A 17,257-nucleotide genomic window follows, 5' to 3' on the forward strand; every position below is an offset into this window, starting at 1 on the left:
TACAGGGACAGAAGACCTCTCCACACAGAGGGAAAACAGGGTAGAAGCTTCATGGTGATTACAGCTGCACTACTTTCGTGTCACAAATGAGACACCTTCTGGGGCGCCTTGGGGCCACTGGATCTCGAGGCTACTGCGCAGAAGACTGAGGTCTTACGTAAGTGGGTAGAGCTAAGAACAAAACGTCTGTGTTACTGCTGCCCGTGTTATGCTACCTGTCTCTAAAGGCAAGTTAATTCGGAATCTACTTGGATAATAGTTGTGGGGGTTGGGAGGAAACATGCTGGACAAAATTGGGGCCAGCAGGTAGGCCAGTCTTCCCAAATAGAAGTCCTGGTTAGGTGGTGCTGATCGGGCCAGGAAGGTGACTCTAAGGCTGCTCAAATCCTTAAATCCAGGCCAAGAAATACAAATTTTAACCTAATTGGCCAAAGAACACTGACAAATGTGGCCAAAAATAATCATGTAATCTGGTGACCTGATATGGCACTATCTGAAAGCAGAAGGAAGACAAAAGGAGAGGAGATAAAGTAATTTATTAATTCTGTCAATCAGTGACTACCAAGCACCTAGGACGCATCAAACCCCTGGGGACAGAGCCATAAACAAAACATGAAACTTTTTTTTTTTTTAATCTCATGGGGATTACTTTATGGTAAGACAGACAATAAACAAATAAACATGGTACATAAATAGAATATATAATATGTTGATAGATTCAAGTGCTAAAGAGAAAAATTAAAGAGAAACCAAAGAACGGGAGAAATACCAAGAGTAGAGAGAAGTTGAACTGTCCAGGAGAGGTCTCAACGAGAAGACACGTTTTGAGAAACACCAGCAGGATGTGTGGGATTTGCCTGAGGCGATATCTAAGGGGAGACCATTCTGGGAAAAGGGACCAACAGCAAGTATAAAGCCCAGAGGCATGAGGGCCTTGGGATGTTTAAAGAGGGACAGAGGGGCCTGTATTGTTGGACAAAACAAGGCAGAGATGAGGCCACACAACAATGGCAGGCCAGATTATAGGGGGTCGTCTTGTAAATCATGGCTAAGACCCACTCTTTTTCTAAACGAGAATAAGTCATCAGAGGCCACGGTGATATCTCACGTCTTAAGCCATGAGGGCCTGAACTGGAGTGACCACAAGAGAACAGGAGAGAAGGCGGAGACACACGAGTGTTTAAGGGATAAAGCAGATCCGCTCACCAGTCCCATGCAGGCTTCCAGTAAGCCCAACACACATGGCTCCCACCTGGGCCCTATGTCTTCCAGTAGCATCACTGCTCGCAAAGGACAGCCTCACTCTCCCCCCGCCACCTCGCCACTGGGCCCGCCCGCTGACTACACAGACTATGGGGCCTCCTACTGCGTTACAGTGGCGAGTGCCTCAGAGGTCCTGCAGTAAAACTCCCTTCACATGCTTTTCAAACACCCCATTTTGTTGTGTTGTCAAGAGCATGTTCTCTGAAGCAGTGTGGACGTGAAGCGTTTGCATTCCTAGAGCTGCCCTGCCCTGAGTACCTCTGCTATGCCAGTAAATCTGGAGGGTCAGCGCCCCCCCAACCCCATGAGGCACATGGCTGCTGACTCGCAGCTTCCCTGGAGACGCATAAAGGAAAGGAAAACACCTTCTCTTGGACTGTTCTGACACAAATGCAAGTCTCCTATTTCCTCAGCTGTCGAGGTTGATTTTTCACTTGAAGAGAAAGAAAACCCAAATGCTGGAGCAGAAAACCAAGGGAAGGGGACAGACGTGGCGTGCTGAATGTGAGGACTGACATATCTCATGAAAGCCCTTCCTCCTCCCGTAAAGCGGGCCGTCGGGGCTCACCAGAGAAACAACTGGGTGGAATCCAAACTGCTAGAAAGTGTATGAATGCAAAGCTAACGTTGATGGGTGGTTATGAAGAGCGAGACCCTTGTCCTATGTTGAACATTATGTTAAGGTCAGTAAAAGTTACGGTGAGGATGACACGGGGTTCAGTTTAAGTGCGGGGAGCGAAGGGGAGATGCCTGCCTAGATCTTGGGCAAGAATGTGTACTAAATTCTAATAATCTGGTTTAAAAGTGGCTTATGCTAGTGAATTCAAGGCATTTTTCTCTAATGAAAAAAAAATTGGTAGGTGCTGGTGGGTTGCCGTAGAAAGCTACGCGAACGTCTCAGGAGGGGTCCACATCCTGGAACTCTGTGGAGTTTAACGCGCACTCACCGCTCCTTTTGCAGCTCTGTGTAACACGCAGGTGCAGCCACACAGATGCGAAGCAAATACACGCTGCTGTCGCCACTTCTGGAAAGCGCGGTCAGTGGCCTGATAAAGCCGCGAGAGTCTGACGGAGAGCGAGCGACACGGCAGCCTCAGAGAGGCGGCGGCGGGGTGGGCGGAAGCGCGGGGCGCGCCTCCACTGCTCAGGCGTTCCTTCTGCCGCCTCCTTCACAGTCCCAATGCATTAAAAAAGGATTTCAGCCTAATGAGCTAGAAGACATCTTCAAAAATCCATAATTCTATTTCCCGCTCTTGGTTGTCATTTTAGCCAAGGAGTCTTCATATTTCCGTAACTATAACTATTGACTTTCTCTGTACTTTATCACTCTCATCTCTTGTTTTTACTTTTTTTTTTTTTTTTTGCTTTTGCCTGCTTGCCTTTTCTCCTATTATTTTTTCCCCCATTCATTTCCTCTATGCTTCTCAGCTTAGGTGTCTGCAGGTCCTAACTAACAGGATCAAAGCCAAAGAGTCAATTGGCTCTCTTTATTGTGCGCTCTCTTCCTATTTTTGGTTCTTTCCAGATGATTTTGTGGCTACTGCCTGTTGAATTTTTAGACTCTTCAAGTTGTCTCATGTTGAAGTTGCCATGCATCTTACAGATTAACTGAACTGTTACTAGATGGGCAAAAAATGTATGGAAGTAGGATTGTAAGTACACAGACACTAATAAGTTGATATTTACACAGTAAGAGCCCTACACACCCAAAGAGATTTATGAATTTTAAGCCAATAGATATGAGAATGGGTTAGACATACTACAGAAGTCTGAATAAAAATCAATAGGAAATGGTGTGCCTATGTTGTCTTAATGGCTCTTTCTAGTTCTGAGGTAGGATGTCAAGTGTGTAGAGATCTGAAGCTCAATATAAACTAGAAAGCACTTGCCTTTCAATTCCTGCTGGTGCGATAGCACTATATACATTCCCTAACCTGCTGCATGAATCCTAAAATGTCCTCATTATCAGTTTATATTGTGGAAATACAGGAATTTTTTTGTTTTGTTGTTTTGTTTTTCTTTAGTTCATAGCCTGAGATTTGTAAAAAATAATTTAGATACATTTGCTTTAATATGGAATACTGTACCTGCTTAAGAAGCCATCTTGAGCTGGGTAAATATTCTTTCATTGCCATTTCCTACATCCCAAGCTCTTGGGGACATTATTACAAAAAAGCCTCCAAGCCAGTCTAGCCCAGGGAGACCACCTCAGCCACAGTTCACCCAACACTATATTCCCAATTGGCGATGTAGTTCTCACTCACATACACATGCCTGCCCATATCATTTTTCAGTGAGGACATCATTACCAAACATAGTGTTTACCGGTACGGCTGGTAGTAGGATATACACATTATGTGCACTGTAAACACAGCTCACTTCAGCCCTGCAAGGCGATAACTTCACCCATCTCATGACTGAGGAGCTGAGACCCTACAAAATGGAGCAACTCACCCAAGATAGATTAGCTAGGCATGCAACCTGGGTCTTTCTGGCTCAAAAAAAGAAAAGTGATGGGTGCTGATGGGTTGCAATAGAAAGTTTCATGAACCTCTTAGGAGGGGTCCACATCCTGGAACTCAATGGAGTTTAACGGGTACTTAACCTTTCTACTACAACTTACTACTTCCCTGTCATTTTCCTTACTGGTGAAGGATTAGGGGAACAAGATTGATGAAGATAAATATATTTGACATTGCTTCAGATGATCCATTCTCATGAGAGCCCCATGGGGATGGATTACAGACCATCAAACCATGACCACCTATGCCAAGAATTTTAAACACCAGTCTTGATCTTCTAGGAGAATCAAATAAGATGGGTTGCCTTGGGCATGACACTAGCTATAACAAGGCTTAATACCCCACAAGAGCCTACTAAGCAGTGAGTATTGAGTCTCCCTGCTGAAGAGCCTGAGAAGGAGGCAGGAATTCAAACATCCTGGATGCTAAGTATGATGATACTTAAATGGCAGGGTTTGATCTGGTGACAGGTGTCCATGTCTGTATGTGTATCTCTCTCAATAATCCCATCACTGAAACCATTCATTCCATGAAAAATGGCAGGATAACTACTCACTGTTGTCACTGTTCTCAGCACTAAGGATCCAGGACAGTACAACACAGGCCCAGTCCCTGAGCTACATGGGACCTACATGTTCTAGGGTACAGATACAGGCAAGTAGGTGAGTGATTAAAAAAATAAATAAATAATAGAAAGTGATCCATGCTATTTAAGATCAAGAGAATGGATAAGGGCCACAGAGCTGAGGGATGGCTAGTCATTTCACTCCATGAGATTCATCCTCTCTTTTATTCAGTGAGAGACGTGTGCTGATTATAAGGCCCTCCCTCCAAGGTTCATACTCTGGTGTTGCCTTTCCGGGATCAGTTTCTGACAACCCATGGCAGCCATTTCCATGGAAGGAGGAATGACGGTAGTGGATGATTTTTACCATGTGTTTGTGACTTGCCATGCAAAATTAATTGCTATATATGCATCATCTTATTTCGGCTTCACAAAAATGGTAAAAAGCAGGTATTGCCCACATTTTTAAAGATAGGAAACCAAGGTAATGACCAACATCGCACAACTAGAAAATCCCGAGCCTGGATTCAAAGCCAGATCACCACTTGTTGCCCAAGCCCACACACCTCCTCAAATGAAGGCATCAAAGCCAGCTTTTCCAACTCTGTGTGTTTTCATGTCATTGTCCTCTAAAATCTCTATCTGCCTGGTCTATAAGGCAGGGACCAAAAACAACAAGCTCCTAAAAATCAGGGACAATGTCCACTTAGGAGCTGATAGTAAGTCTGGGGACAGCTGATGCAAATAATGTTTCAGCCAAGACTGGGGCCTCTGAGCAACAAGAATATTAATTACATTCTATTTTCTGGGTCTCTGCACTGAGGAACAGTGGAAAAGGGAAAGCATTTCTATATACCTGGGCATTGCCTAGGTGAGATGTAAACCCTACATTCAGTCAGATGCAAATTATCTTTATTAACAGGGCTGTGCCAGCATTAAATAACAACACTACTCTGCACAAACATATAGCCTCCTACAAACACAGCCTCAACCTAAAATGATCATTGCAGAGGAGATGGTTATTGTCAGAGGCTCACACTCTACAAATAAAATACGTGTGCACATGCACACACACACACATACACTTGGCTTAATGAAAGTTTAGTATAAAGGCAAAATAATGCAGCAAGATAAAGACAAGGTATGAAACTCTGGATGGTGATTAAGCTTCTCTGACGTTCTTCCACCTTTAAGTGGGCGGGAACTGCTTCCACGAGGAGCCCAAAGGGTTACTGTTATTGACTAACACTGACAAGTCCTAAGAGAGTGGCAAAATGATGTGAGTACTTCTCAGGCTTCCGCTGAATGCTGAGATCCCACAAGATGCCATAGGTGTTCTGTGGGAAAGTAATGGACTCAGCAATCATCCCTTTCCCTGAGGGAAAATGTAGGAAATTCTGCACATCTTAGGTCTTTCTTAGAGCTTCATAACACATATTTGTATATCATAGATGTTCAGTGTTTTCGGAACTTATTTGGTCATGAGTCTGCTTTACTGAAAGATACCCCAGATTGTTTTCTTAGGAGTTTAGTGCTCTCCAACACATGATTTTGTTTCAAAAAAAAAAAAAAAAAAAAGTGGACTGTGCAAAAAGGGAATGATACTATTGATCCAGGGTCACCTGGGAGTTGAGAATCCTGAAGTTCTCTGGGCACTCTAACCCACCACTGTGTCTGTTGCATGAAGTGGGCAGGATCAGTGAGATACTCCCCTCAAGTGTATAGACAACACCGTGGGCCAAATAACCACACTAACGACAACAATGATAGCTATCCCAGTAACAATGGCTAACATTCGCTGAGGGCCGGCCACATGCCAGACACAGTTTACTGTGCACACTTGGATGATCTCATGCAAATGCTCAACCATCTGGCTGGACACACATGGAGAACCACCACCTGCACCCACGGGAACACCCCACTCCCTTCCTCCACTCACAGCCACTGACCAGGAGGTCAGGAACAGAGAATCTGTCTATGCAAATGCTTTCTCAAAACTATTTCTGTTGACGGCTCGGCTCTCCCTGAGTCATTCCGATTCATTAGCTTCTCCATATCCTAATGCAGGGAGAGACCTCTGGCAGAGAGCAGCTTTGGCAGCTCCCTGGAGACGGAGTCTTCGAGGCTGGCACCCAAACAACATGAAGCTGGCTCAGCCTCCTGGGCTTTACTCCCCCCCCCCCCCCGCAGTTCCCTCTGACAGCCCCCACCCCACTCAGCCAAGCCGCCATCTGGGGGTCGAGCCCCTCAGTCTGGACCACTGGTCCATGCTGGACCACTGGCATGCGACGGCCAGCAAGCAGGCCTGATGCATTCCAGGGCTTGAGTCCAGCATTGGTGCCCTGTGGTAGCACCTGCCAGCCCCGACTGCACAGATGGGCAGAGAGGCCCAGCAGTATGTGCTGGACCCTGCTTTGCCTACTCACCCACAGCACAGAGAGGCACACGAAAGAGCATCTGCATAGGCTGCTGTCCAGTGGAACCATATTCCAGAGATGAAATAAACAGTGTGTGACCATGTCCTGCATCTTTTTTTTTTTTTCTTCTAAGCAACAAAAAGCTGAAAGCGTTCTTCAAATAGGACAGGGAGCTACCTCACGTGTACTCTTACAAGTTTCTTCCAAGGATCCAGTGAAGTGGCCAGCCTCCTTGTGAGTGGGTACTGTGATACAGAGGTGAGACTTCTGGTCTACCAGTAAGGAGATGTTTTCTGGAATGGGTTACTTTGATTTGCATACTCAGTTGGTCCCACCCATGACCTAGGGAGACTGTGGATATTACACACAGCAGCAAAATGACAAGGTAAAAGTTTAAGTCTCAGTGTTGGGGTGAGCAGGAGAATCCCAAACATAAGGTCTTGTTGAGAGCAAAGTCCAACGAAACTACTCATTAGCTCGTTCAGCTTGATGACCTTGAATTTTAAGTAGGGACAGGAGAAAACTGGAAAGGACACTGATGTTTGTCAACTAATTTCATCCCTCTACCAATTCTGAGAGGCAGATACAATCACCACCACTTTACAGAAGGACCTGGGGCTCAGAGAAGTTGGGCAGAGGCAGGATTTTGATCCAGATCTTACTTGTCTCTAGATCTGCATGGTTCTTTACTCTCCACACCCCCCACGCCCATATTACATGGCCTCCCTAATGCAATTCATTCATTTACTCAAGAAAATTCTATTTGTTAAGCTTCCAGCAATATTGGAAGACACCTTAGCATGAAGGTCAGGTGGGGGTGGCCATTTTAGCTATACTTTACCCACAAGGAAAAGACTAAAGCAAAACACTTGAACAAAACAGTAACAAAAGGAAAACAGTACCCATCAGCCTACCCACAAACACAAGGTGACATAAGCCCATTTAAAAATAGAAAAGATATCTGGTACCAGCGCTCTGAAGTCTGACAGCTCCTTTTTTCTCTCACCCAACCTACGCGTTCTCACTCACCTAACGTCTAACTACTCTCTTCCCCGCAGTTCTCAGTGGTGGGCGCCTCCCTGCCTGTCTGCTCACTTATCCAGAAAACCACAAATGTCTCAATGAAATCTTTAGTCAAGGCTGTTTGCAGTAGACCTCTGGGTGTATGCCCACCTGTGAGCCTTGCGGAGGAGCCACGAGGCCAGGTAAGTCACCTTACAGGACAGCCACTGCATGTGTTTCCTCCCGGACTGCCCTAACTGAGGCCCACAAAGTGGGTAGCTTAAAACAACAGAAATGTATGGTCTCACAATTCTAGAGGGTTGACATCTGAAATCGAGGTACCCACAGGGTTGAGATCCTTCTAGGGGCTCAGAGGGAGAATCTGTTCTGTGCCTCCCTCTCAGTTTCTGATGACAGAAAGCCTGCAGTCCTTGGTGTTCCTTGGGGTATAGCTCCCTCACTCCAGACTCTGCCTCCTTCCCTATGCATCGCTGGGTGTTCTCCTCTTCTTAGAAGTCCACTTGTCACACTTGAGCAGGAACCTTAACTAAGCATCTCTGCAACAGCCCTATTTCCAAACAATGTCATAATCCGAAGTACTGGGGATTAGGACTGCGGCATCTGTTGGGGGAGCACAATTCAACTCCTAACAGCCACTTTATACCAGTCCCCTTTGTTGGGTCCTGACACTCTTTATGAAGGAGAACAGGGGCCTTCTGCACCTCTGACAGCAGACAGTCGTCTGTAGAGTCATCTTGCTTTTAACGTATTCACACCCTGTGCCGCCCAACAGAGACTCTGATGTGGTCAATCTCAGCCGGGATTGACCACTCCAGAAAATAAAATTAAAAAGAGTTGATAAGTTCACAATTCTCACCCAGCAATAAGAACCGGTGAGGCTGATCTTAGTGACAACACTTTAAATCAGGAAATGGAGGCAAAAATCGGTGACATTTGTCCGAAGGTCACTCTACATGGGTGGAAGAGCAGGTTTTCAGACCCAGGTCAGTCTCACAAAACCCATTTCCTTCCCACGTCCCAGAGAGCCCATCTCTGTCTACCCAAGTAGATGCAGGTTGTGGACCCTGACTACAGTTGTTGGGTGCATCAATGTATCAATGTAGGCAAGTGTCATTTCAGTGTCAAAATAGGTGTGCACTAGTATGTGCTCTATTGACTATTAATGGAGGTGTGAATTTCTTTAGAAGCCAGTATGTGGCTCAGCATCTTTGTGTATATTATCAACAACGCGCCAGAAGGGATTCTACCTACCAAACTGTGATACTGTCATTTCCAGTTAACGGTCGCTCTCAACACTCACTGTCTGCAGTTCCTGGCACAGGCACCCAGCCCATAAACACTTCCAGAATAAATGAAGGAAGAAATGTCCACCTCAACACATAGCACCAAACAAAAGTGGTCCTAGTTGGGATTTTATTTCAGTTCTTCCCCCCATAATTGTGTTGGGAAACAGTGATCCTTCTGCTCCAATTTCATTACTGCTGCCTCCCTATCCCTTTCTTCTCTCTAGGCCAGAAAAAGAAACAGTTACTAATTTGGGGACTGTAGCTGATTTAGGAACAACTTTAATCCCATTAAATTTCTGCTCACAGACATTCTACAGTATTAAATGTTGTCACTAGAGAAATGCAGAGGATGAAGGATTTTAAAGGTCATCTGGTTCAGCCCCAAGGCTTTGGAGTAAACCCTCCCACAAACGTCTTTGTGTCCTATGACGTCACTGCCTTGCTTTCAATACCCTCCAATACCAGCCCCAAATATCAGTCCATAGGGCAGCAGGAAGTCCTAGATTTGCAGGACGGCTTTGGTTTTAAAGAGACTATTGCAATGTCCCTATAAGTCAGGGTGACTGTCTCAGTGTCCCTGATGCAGTTCTTCTGGTTTATTCTTAATGTTACGGCGCCCTTCCTGCCAGGAGCTGCTTTCATCCTTGAAATGGTCTTGCTTTAGACGACTTGTTACATGGCCATGCTCCTTAAGCACACAGGCATTTATAACATGCACTCCAAGTGTCAGTTCCAAAGACATGGACACGCATAGCCCCCATCTGTCCTTTTTTCCATTCTTACCTAGCACATGCCCTCTGGTGTGACCATGCATGTCTGATGATCGCCTCCTCCCTTGTTGAATGCTTGTTCCTGCCTCTGAGTTTCCTAATGTTCCTCTCCCTTCCTGAATGTTCTCCTGCCCCACCACTTATGTAAATTTTACCCATCCTTCAAACTGTGCTTAAGCCCCACTGCCATGAAGCCGCCTCTCTCTACCTCAACCCACACTGATTCCTCCCTTCTCTTAACTTCTACCCGTGACATTTGCTTTGCTAAAATAAGGTAAGGAGGGAAAGGCACATCTTTGGTAATGGACTCACTCCTCCTCTGAACGCTCTGCCTGTACATTGCTTAGAAACCTGCGGGTAGTACCTGGTCCTGCCAATTTGGTCCTTATCTCAACAGGCTGGCTATCTTCAAAGGTGCTTCATTAAAAAGAATGAGAATATGATGCACAATCCATTTGCACGTGCTTTTTTCTTACCAAATGGTTGTTCAACTAAGAAAGCTGCAAACAGAACATTTAAACTGGAGGCTCTCTCAGAGATTAACTTGCCTAACCTCTTACCCAAAGCCGATGTGCACCCCTCCCCCCCCCCCCCACACAGCAGCCTTGAAAGATGGCCATCCGACTTGTTGGTAAACACATCATTTCAGCCTGTCTCTCTAGAAACCTTGATCCTTTGCTGGATAGCTCTAGTTGTTAAAGTTCTTCCTTGTAATAGAGTATTTCTCAAAGTTAAGTCTGTGGACCATCTGCACCGTAGTTATTTGAGGTGCTTCCTAAAATTGCCGATTCCCAAGTCCAGCTCCCGCATATTGAATCAGCATTTGGAGCAAGGAGAGAAACAGTCATCTACATTGTTAACAGGTTTTCCAGGTGATATTTATGATCCATGTAAGATTCGCTGCTAGAGTCAGTGGATTCTATATCGAGAATTCAGTTCTACCTTCCTAACGACAGAGAGCAAGACCCTCCCCTCTTCTTCAAGGCAGGTCTTTCAACACTGGAAGAGGTCAGTTCTCTACTTCCCTTCATTAATACTCTTCGGCAACCCAGGTTATTTCACTCTTACTCCTACTACAAAGTTCCCTACCCTGAACCAAGTTGAGCACACTTCTCCTGGTCTTTCCCTTCCTGCCAGTGTCCCCCTTCCCTGCCAAATATGATGCCCAAATTGAGAGAGAGAGCTAGATTTGTAATGCTTTCACTACACGCTGACAATTTTCTGAAGTACAGTTAACTCCTGGACAGTGTGGGGGTTCAGGGCACCAACCTCTTGTGCAGCCAAAAACCCACATATAACTTCTGACTCCCTAAAACTTAACTACTATAGCCTGCCCTTGACTGGAAGCCTTACTGATAACATAAACATTCGACTAACACATATTTTGTATGCTATGCACTGTATGCTTATGATACAGTAAGTTGTAGAAAATAGTTTTAAAAAATCATAAGAGACAGGGCACCTGGGTGGCTCAGTGGGTTAAAGCCTCTGCCTTTGGCTCAGGTCATGATCCCAGGGTTCTGGGATTGAGCACAGCATAGGGCTCTCTGCTCAGCGGGGAGCCTGCTTCCTCCTCTCTCTCTGCCTGCCTCTCTGCCTACTTGTGATCTGTTTGTCAAATAAATAAATAAAATCTTTTCAAAAAAATCATAAGAGAAAATAATTTACTGTAGTTATAATACTATCCTGTATTTATCAGAAATATTTCACATATAAGTGGACCTTATGGTTCAGACCCATGTTGTTTAAGTGTCAGCTGTTTTATCAATTTACACTCCAATGAGCTGACAGTGAGAATACCCATTTTGGCTTAAACTAACCTGCAGGTATTGTCATTTTGTAAATCTTTGCTAATTCAATGGGCACATGACCTTGACTCCTTATAGTTGTTTTATTTTGGGTGCCTTCTAAAAATAGGTTTCATATATATATTGGGATTGGTAGTTCTTTTGAGAATTGTCTGCTTCTCTCTTTTCTGTTTTTGTTGTTGTTGTTTTAATTTTTAACTCATTGTGTCAGTTGCAGTGGTAAGTAAATCCTTTCAATGCATTATCTCCTGTAATGTTCCAAACACTCCCCCCACTCTGTAGGTGAAGAAACTGAGCCTTCAGGAGCCTATAATGAGAAAACACAGACCTTCTGCTTCGTCACTGATTCATCCCTTCTTTCATCAACCTTTTTTTTTTTTTGGAGGAGAGCTCTTCACCTTCCAGACGCTTTGTAAAGTGAGTTAACAGAGCTGAGTATTGGAGGTGAAATTTGGAGAAAGATTCCGAAGAGCACCAGGAATATTCATAATGCTGTTGTCTCCTGCTTATACTTACAATTTCCCTTATTGTTGTTTTTCTGGGTATAGAGAGAATAGTGACCAAGTTATAATCAATTGGTGGATAGCAATGCTATTTAGGAGCATAAATCTATCTGTGTATATATTTGCCAAGAGAGGTAATATGTGGCTGACCCTAAAAGACTACCAGAAAAGGATCAAAGGGAATAATTTGGAAATGATGCAGAACTCCCAAACAGTAGCATCAGAAATTGTTCAAAAGCATATATATAAGTAAAATTGGTTTTCCTTTTTTCCATTTTATATTATCTGATGTCCCAAGACCAGTGTTTTTGCAATTAACTGAGATCCTAAAGTTAATTCATTATTTATAGCATTTCAGTCCAAGTAGCTGAGCAGCTCTTGGTTTTTGGTTAATTCAATCAAAGTTTATGCAATTATACTTTAATTCAAAATACATATGCATAATGTTGAAATCCTGATATTTAAATCAATTGAATTTATAAGATTAAGAGAAATGCAAACAACCAAGTACAGATCTGAGTTGGAAGCAAAATTCAAAATAATTTTATCCTACTCTCTTTTTCTAAGAAGGTAACCAGTGCCCAAAGGACAGGAGTTCTCAGTATCACACAGTGAGTACTAACAGTGAGATTCAAATGGAGACCCTGTACAGCTGGGCCTTTCACTGATCTCTATTCCTAACTTCACTCAAGCAAACCCTGGTCCTCTCAACTCTTATGAAGATTTCCCCAAAAAACCTATAAACCAGTCATCAGAACAGCTAATGCAATTTTTAAAGTTTTGTTCCTCCAGCTCTGCAATTCCAGCCAGACTGATCAAAGTGCTTGAAGGCTATATTCTTCTAAAACCTTTAGCGGAAACTCAATTTCTTCCTTATTAGTCATTGATAGAAACATATTCATTTGTAATTCCAAAGCCCTGCATTTTGCCCCAAATCCTTCTTTCATATAATAAACAAACATAATGAAAGAGAGAAAAAAATGTATTAGATGCCATTTAGGTGGCCCATTTCCCCAAATACGAAGAAACTAATTTTTTCTTTCTTCTTTACTATTCTAGGTTTCCCATTACTCTCTTTTCAAACCAATAATTTTGAATTACACAAAAATTTTAAGTTCACTTTCTCAACAATAAAATTTTAGTTCCTCACAACTTAATGCCTGGCAACCGTGCTCTTTTCACAGAACATAAAGACAACCTTGACATTTAAGCTGATGGTTCTAAATGAGGATACAAAGCAAATTTTAAAAAGCATGGGCTCTTCCAATGTATTTGTTAGCTGTCCAGTTTCTAGAACTTTATCCTCCACATTTGATCCGAATTATAGGCACACCCTGGAGACACCATGGGTTCCATTCCAGACCACTGCCATAAAGTATCACAATAAAAGGAGTCAAATGAATTTTTTTGCTTCCCAATGCATCGGAAAATTATTATTTACACTATTCTGTCGTCTATTAAGTGTGCAATGCCATTACGTCAAAGAAAAAAAAAAGGACAGGCCTTAATTAAAAAATACTTCATCACTACAAGCGCTAACTATTACCTTGGCTCTCCGCCAGTCATATTCACCGATCACAGATGACCATAACAGACAACAATCAGAGTTGGAAATATCACAAGAATTCCCAAAATGTGGCGCAGACACAAAGTCAGCAAATGCTGTTGGAAAAAATGGCGCAGGGGCAGGGTTGCTACAAACCTTTAATCTGTTAAACAAACAAACAAACAAAAAAACACACAGTGTCTACAAACTAAAGGACCTATGCCTGTATTTGCAGCCGGCACCCAAGGCCAAACCCGTGGGTCACCCTGTGCTCACACTCCCCCCTCTACAAGCAAGTCCCCCCCTCCCACGGTTACGGTTCCTCCACACAGAGACCTCTCCCCACGCACTCACCCCGTCCAGAAGCAAACACTCATGCACCTTCACCCTCTCCCCTCCCCCCGACACACAAATCCAAACCAACCCTGGAAGTCATCAGAAAGTAGCACCTTCTACCAAACTGAACCTGCAGAGCCAAGCCCTGAGGCCATTAAAACCGACCCCTTGAAATCCACGTTGACTGGCCACTGTCTCACAAGGGACAGGCTTTCAAAACTCTCCTTGGAGATTCGAGCAAGGTGGCCTCCGTGCTGCCCGCAGACGCAACATGGCAGCCTTCCCCAGGACAGGTGAGGGCCCAGAGGTCTGAGGAGCACACTCACTGCAAATCTGACTTGGCAGTTCTCCTCTCCCAGGTAACACAGGTCTCCTGAGACGTTGGTCTCCAGCCACAGGTGCTCTCCATTCACGGCATTCTCCTGGAAGGAAAAGACCCACCTGACTTCAGTTTTCTTTCCAGGCGTAAAGGGGCAAGAGCTCAAATTTGGGTTTTTGGAGGCAAGAAAGTAAGGGCACCCACAGGGTTTAAGCGCTTCTCATTTTACCCCTGAAAATATGGCTGGTGCGTGTCCCATCAAAATTTAGAAATAGAACAGGTCTTTGGTAAAATTTTGTCTAAGCCATCACTAAAACAGACATGAGGCCTATGAAAGCTTTATCCATAAGCTGTGATAATCTGTGAAACATATATTAAACAAATAAAGAAAAATCCCTCAAATTGTTCAATGTAAGGTCGTATTTATCCAGGCCCAACACTGCAGATTCCATGACAATTGAGACCAAAATCCTATTAAAAGTTGCCTTTACTTAGCAAATGAGTTAAGAAGGAGGACAGTGATATTAACGCACTGTAGAGACTGTTTGAAGACATATTTATATCAGTAATGGGTAAATTATGTTCTAAGGCAGAAGCTTCTTAAAACTTACTTTTAAGTCACTGTGTACTCAAAGCATAATAAAATACTACTAATTCACACTTTCCCTACTTCAGCAGGGCTTTCACCCATATAACATTAAGCTTCTCAAATTGAATGATTTTCCTGCTTCTATAAATGGTCACATCTGATTGCAAACAGAGGTGCTGTGATGGGTGACATGAAACATCCATTCAGGAATGCATAACGTTTCGTCGGGGTGAGGGGGGAGTGTAATGCTTCTTAAACAGGACGACGAATAGGATTGCACATTCCTTCTGGCATACTACCTTAGAAACCTGAGGGATTTGTGTATCAATTGTGTATTTTTTGCTCATTTGCTTGAAAAGGACTCTAAGCTATTAAGGAAATCACTGGACTCGGTTAACCACAAAGAGATGAAGTTTACTGATCTTGGAGGAAAAGTGTTTTTGTTTGTATCTGGTTCATCCGTGGGGCATGCCATGGATTTTTTTTTTCCATGGGAGATGTTATAGACTGAACTGTGACTCCCCCCAAGTTCATATGTTGAATGTTCATATGTTCCTCAGTTTCTGAGGATGAAGCCTTTTAGAGGTAATTAGGTCATGTGGGTGGTGCCCTTATGATTGGGATTAGTGCCCTAATAAGAAGAGACATGAGAGGGATCGTTTTCTCTTTCCATACATACACTGAGGAAAGGTCATGTGAAGACAGAGTGAGAAGGCTTCGCAAGCCAGGCCATCTACAAGCCAGGAAGTGGGTTCTTACCAGGAACTAAAACTACCAGTGCCTTGATCCTGGAGTTCCCAGCCTCGAGAACTGTGAGAAATAAATTCCTGTTGTTTAACCTACCCAATCTATGTATTTTGTTAAATGACTTCAATAAGGAGCTTTATAGAATAGCCAAGTAATTTAGAAGTCCATCTTACACGAGACCTTTATAATAACTGACTCCAGAAATGTCCACATGACTGCCCTGTGAATCCCAAAGCTCAACATGAAGTAGCAGAAACATATACCGAAGAGAAACTGAAAAAAATACAAAGTGTCATCTATTTCTTAAAATAAACATATTTCTTCAGATTCTAGTACAATACCTTCCCTTTCAGAGCCTGTAGGCTCAAATGATTTTCAGACAAGAATAACTAGAGGTTATAGATACTTCACCATCTGAGAAGGGTGACACCAACTCTTAGAAGAGTGAGAGTGAGGGGCAGGAGAAATTTCATGAGTTCGGCAGATATTCAGCGATCAGAAACAATGCACAGGGAGACTCTAAGGCAGGGGTGGGGGGCATCCTATGCATGTCTCCGAGTCCTTCAAAAACCATTCCAAGAAGAGAAAGCAATGCTAATGAGAATCATGACCGTCCATGTCAAGGGGTGACTGAACATCTTTTCACCAAGACTTTTTCTTCTCTATTGGTCACTTTTCCCTGTAGAAAGTCATGTTCATTTTTTTTTTCATGGAAGTCAATGGAAAATGGGGTTCACCTCACAGTCAATCTTGCAGAAAAACAACAGAAGCAAGAGAAGAAGAGCTATAGGTTTAGACCCGAAAATTTTTCAGGTAGGAATGGATGAGGACAGTATACATATTTATTTTTCTTGTAAATGCATACATATATACATATATATGTGAATATATACACTCACACACATACATATACGTGTGTGTGTGTGTGTGTGTATCCTGTCTTTGTTAGGTATCTTAAAGAAATTGATCCCCACAATCTAAAACAGTCTATTACGAGAACTTGATATCCAAACTTTCATTTATAGCCATTTATAGAATGAGATCTCTTTTCATTCTGTTGTTCTTTAATTCATTCAATAAACATTTATTCCACACCACTGGTGCCAGGCCCTGGGTTAGTGTGGTAATGCATGACATAAAATCTACCAGAGGATATGAAAACTGAACCCATAATTACAGCATCAAATATTAGGGAAACCAAAAGAGCAAAGATCCTACCAACAGTTTTAGAAAGTGAAGAATAAAATGTTGCAGTGGATAAAATGGTCAAAAACCACTGATAATAAATACAAAACTGATCAACCTTGAGTCAGATTCAGGCATAGAAGGGTCGGAGATTTGCTAACCTCATTCTTGAGTGGAGATCTGATTAGTCTTTCTAATCACAAAGGGAAGAAAGAAAAAAAGACAAGAAGCTTCCTGCCACAGTGGTTCTGATCCACTGGGTCTCAAATTTGACTGATCATTAAAATGAACTTGTAAGTTTTTAAGAATACCTGGGTACCATCCCCAGAGAGTTTATTTTAACTAATGTGAGGTGAAACCTGGACACCATGAGTTTTC

General features: G+C 43.3%; 1 protein-coding gene across 1 annotated transcript in view; it reads right to left on the bottom strand.

Annotated features, from left to right (window-relative positions):
* The window catches only part of DGKI (diacylglycerol kinase iota), a 447,257-nt gene that overhangs the window by 265,380 nt on the left and 164,620 nt on the right, over positions 1-17,257 (bottom strand). The window contains 1 exon segment of the mRNA XM_047695648.1: positions 14,366-14,461. Coding sequence (XP_047551604.1) covers positions 14,366-14,461 — 96 coding nt within the window.

The sequence above is a fragment of the Lutra lutra genome, chromosome 11 (assembly GCF_902655055.1).
Source record: "Lutra lutra chromosome 11, mLutLut1.2, whole genome shotgun sequence".
NCBI classification, from domain to species: domain Eukaryota; kingdom Metazoa; phylum Chordata; class Mammalia; order Carnivora; family Mustelidae; genus Lutra; species Lutra lutra.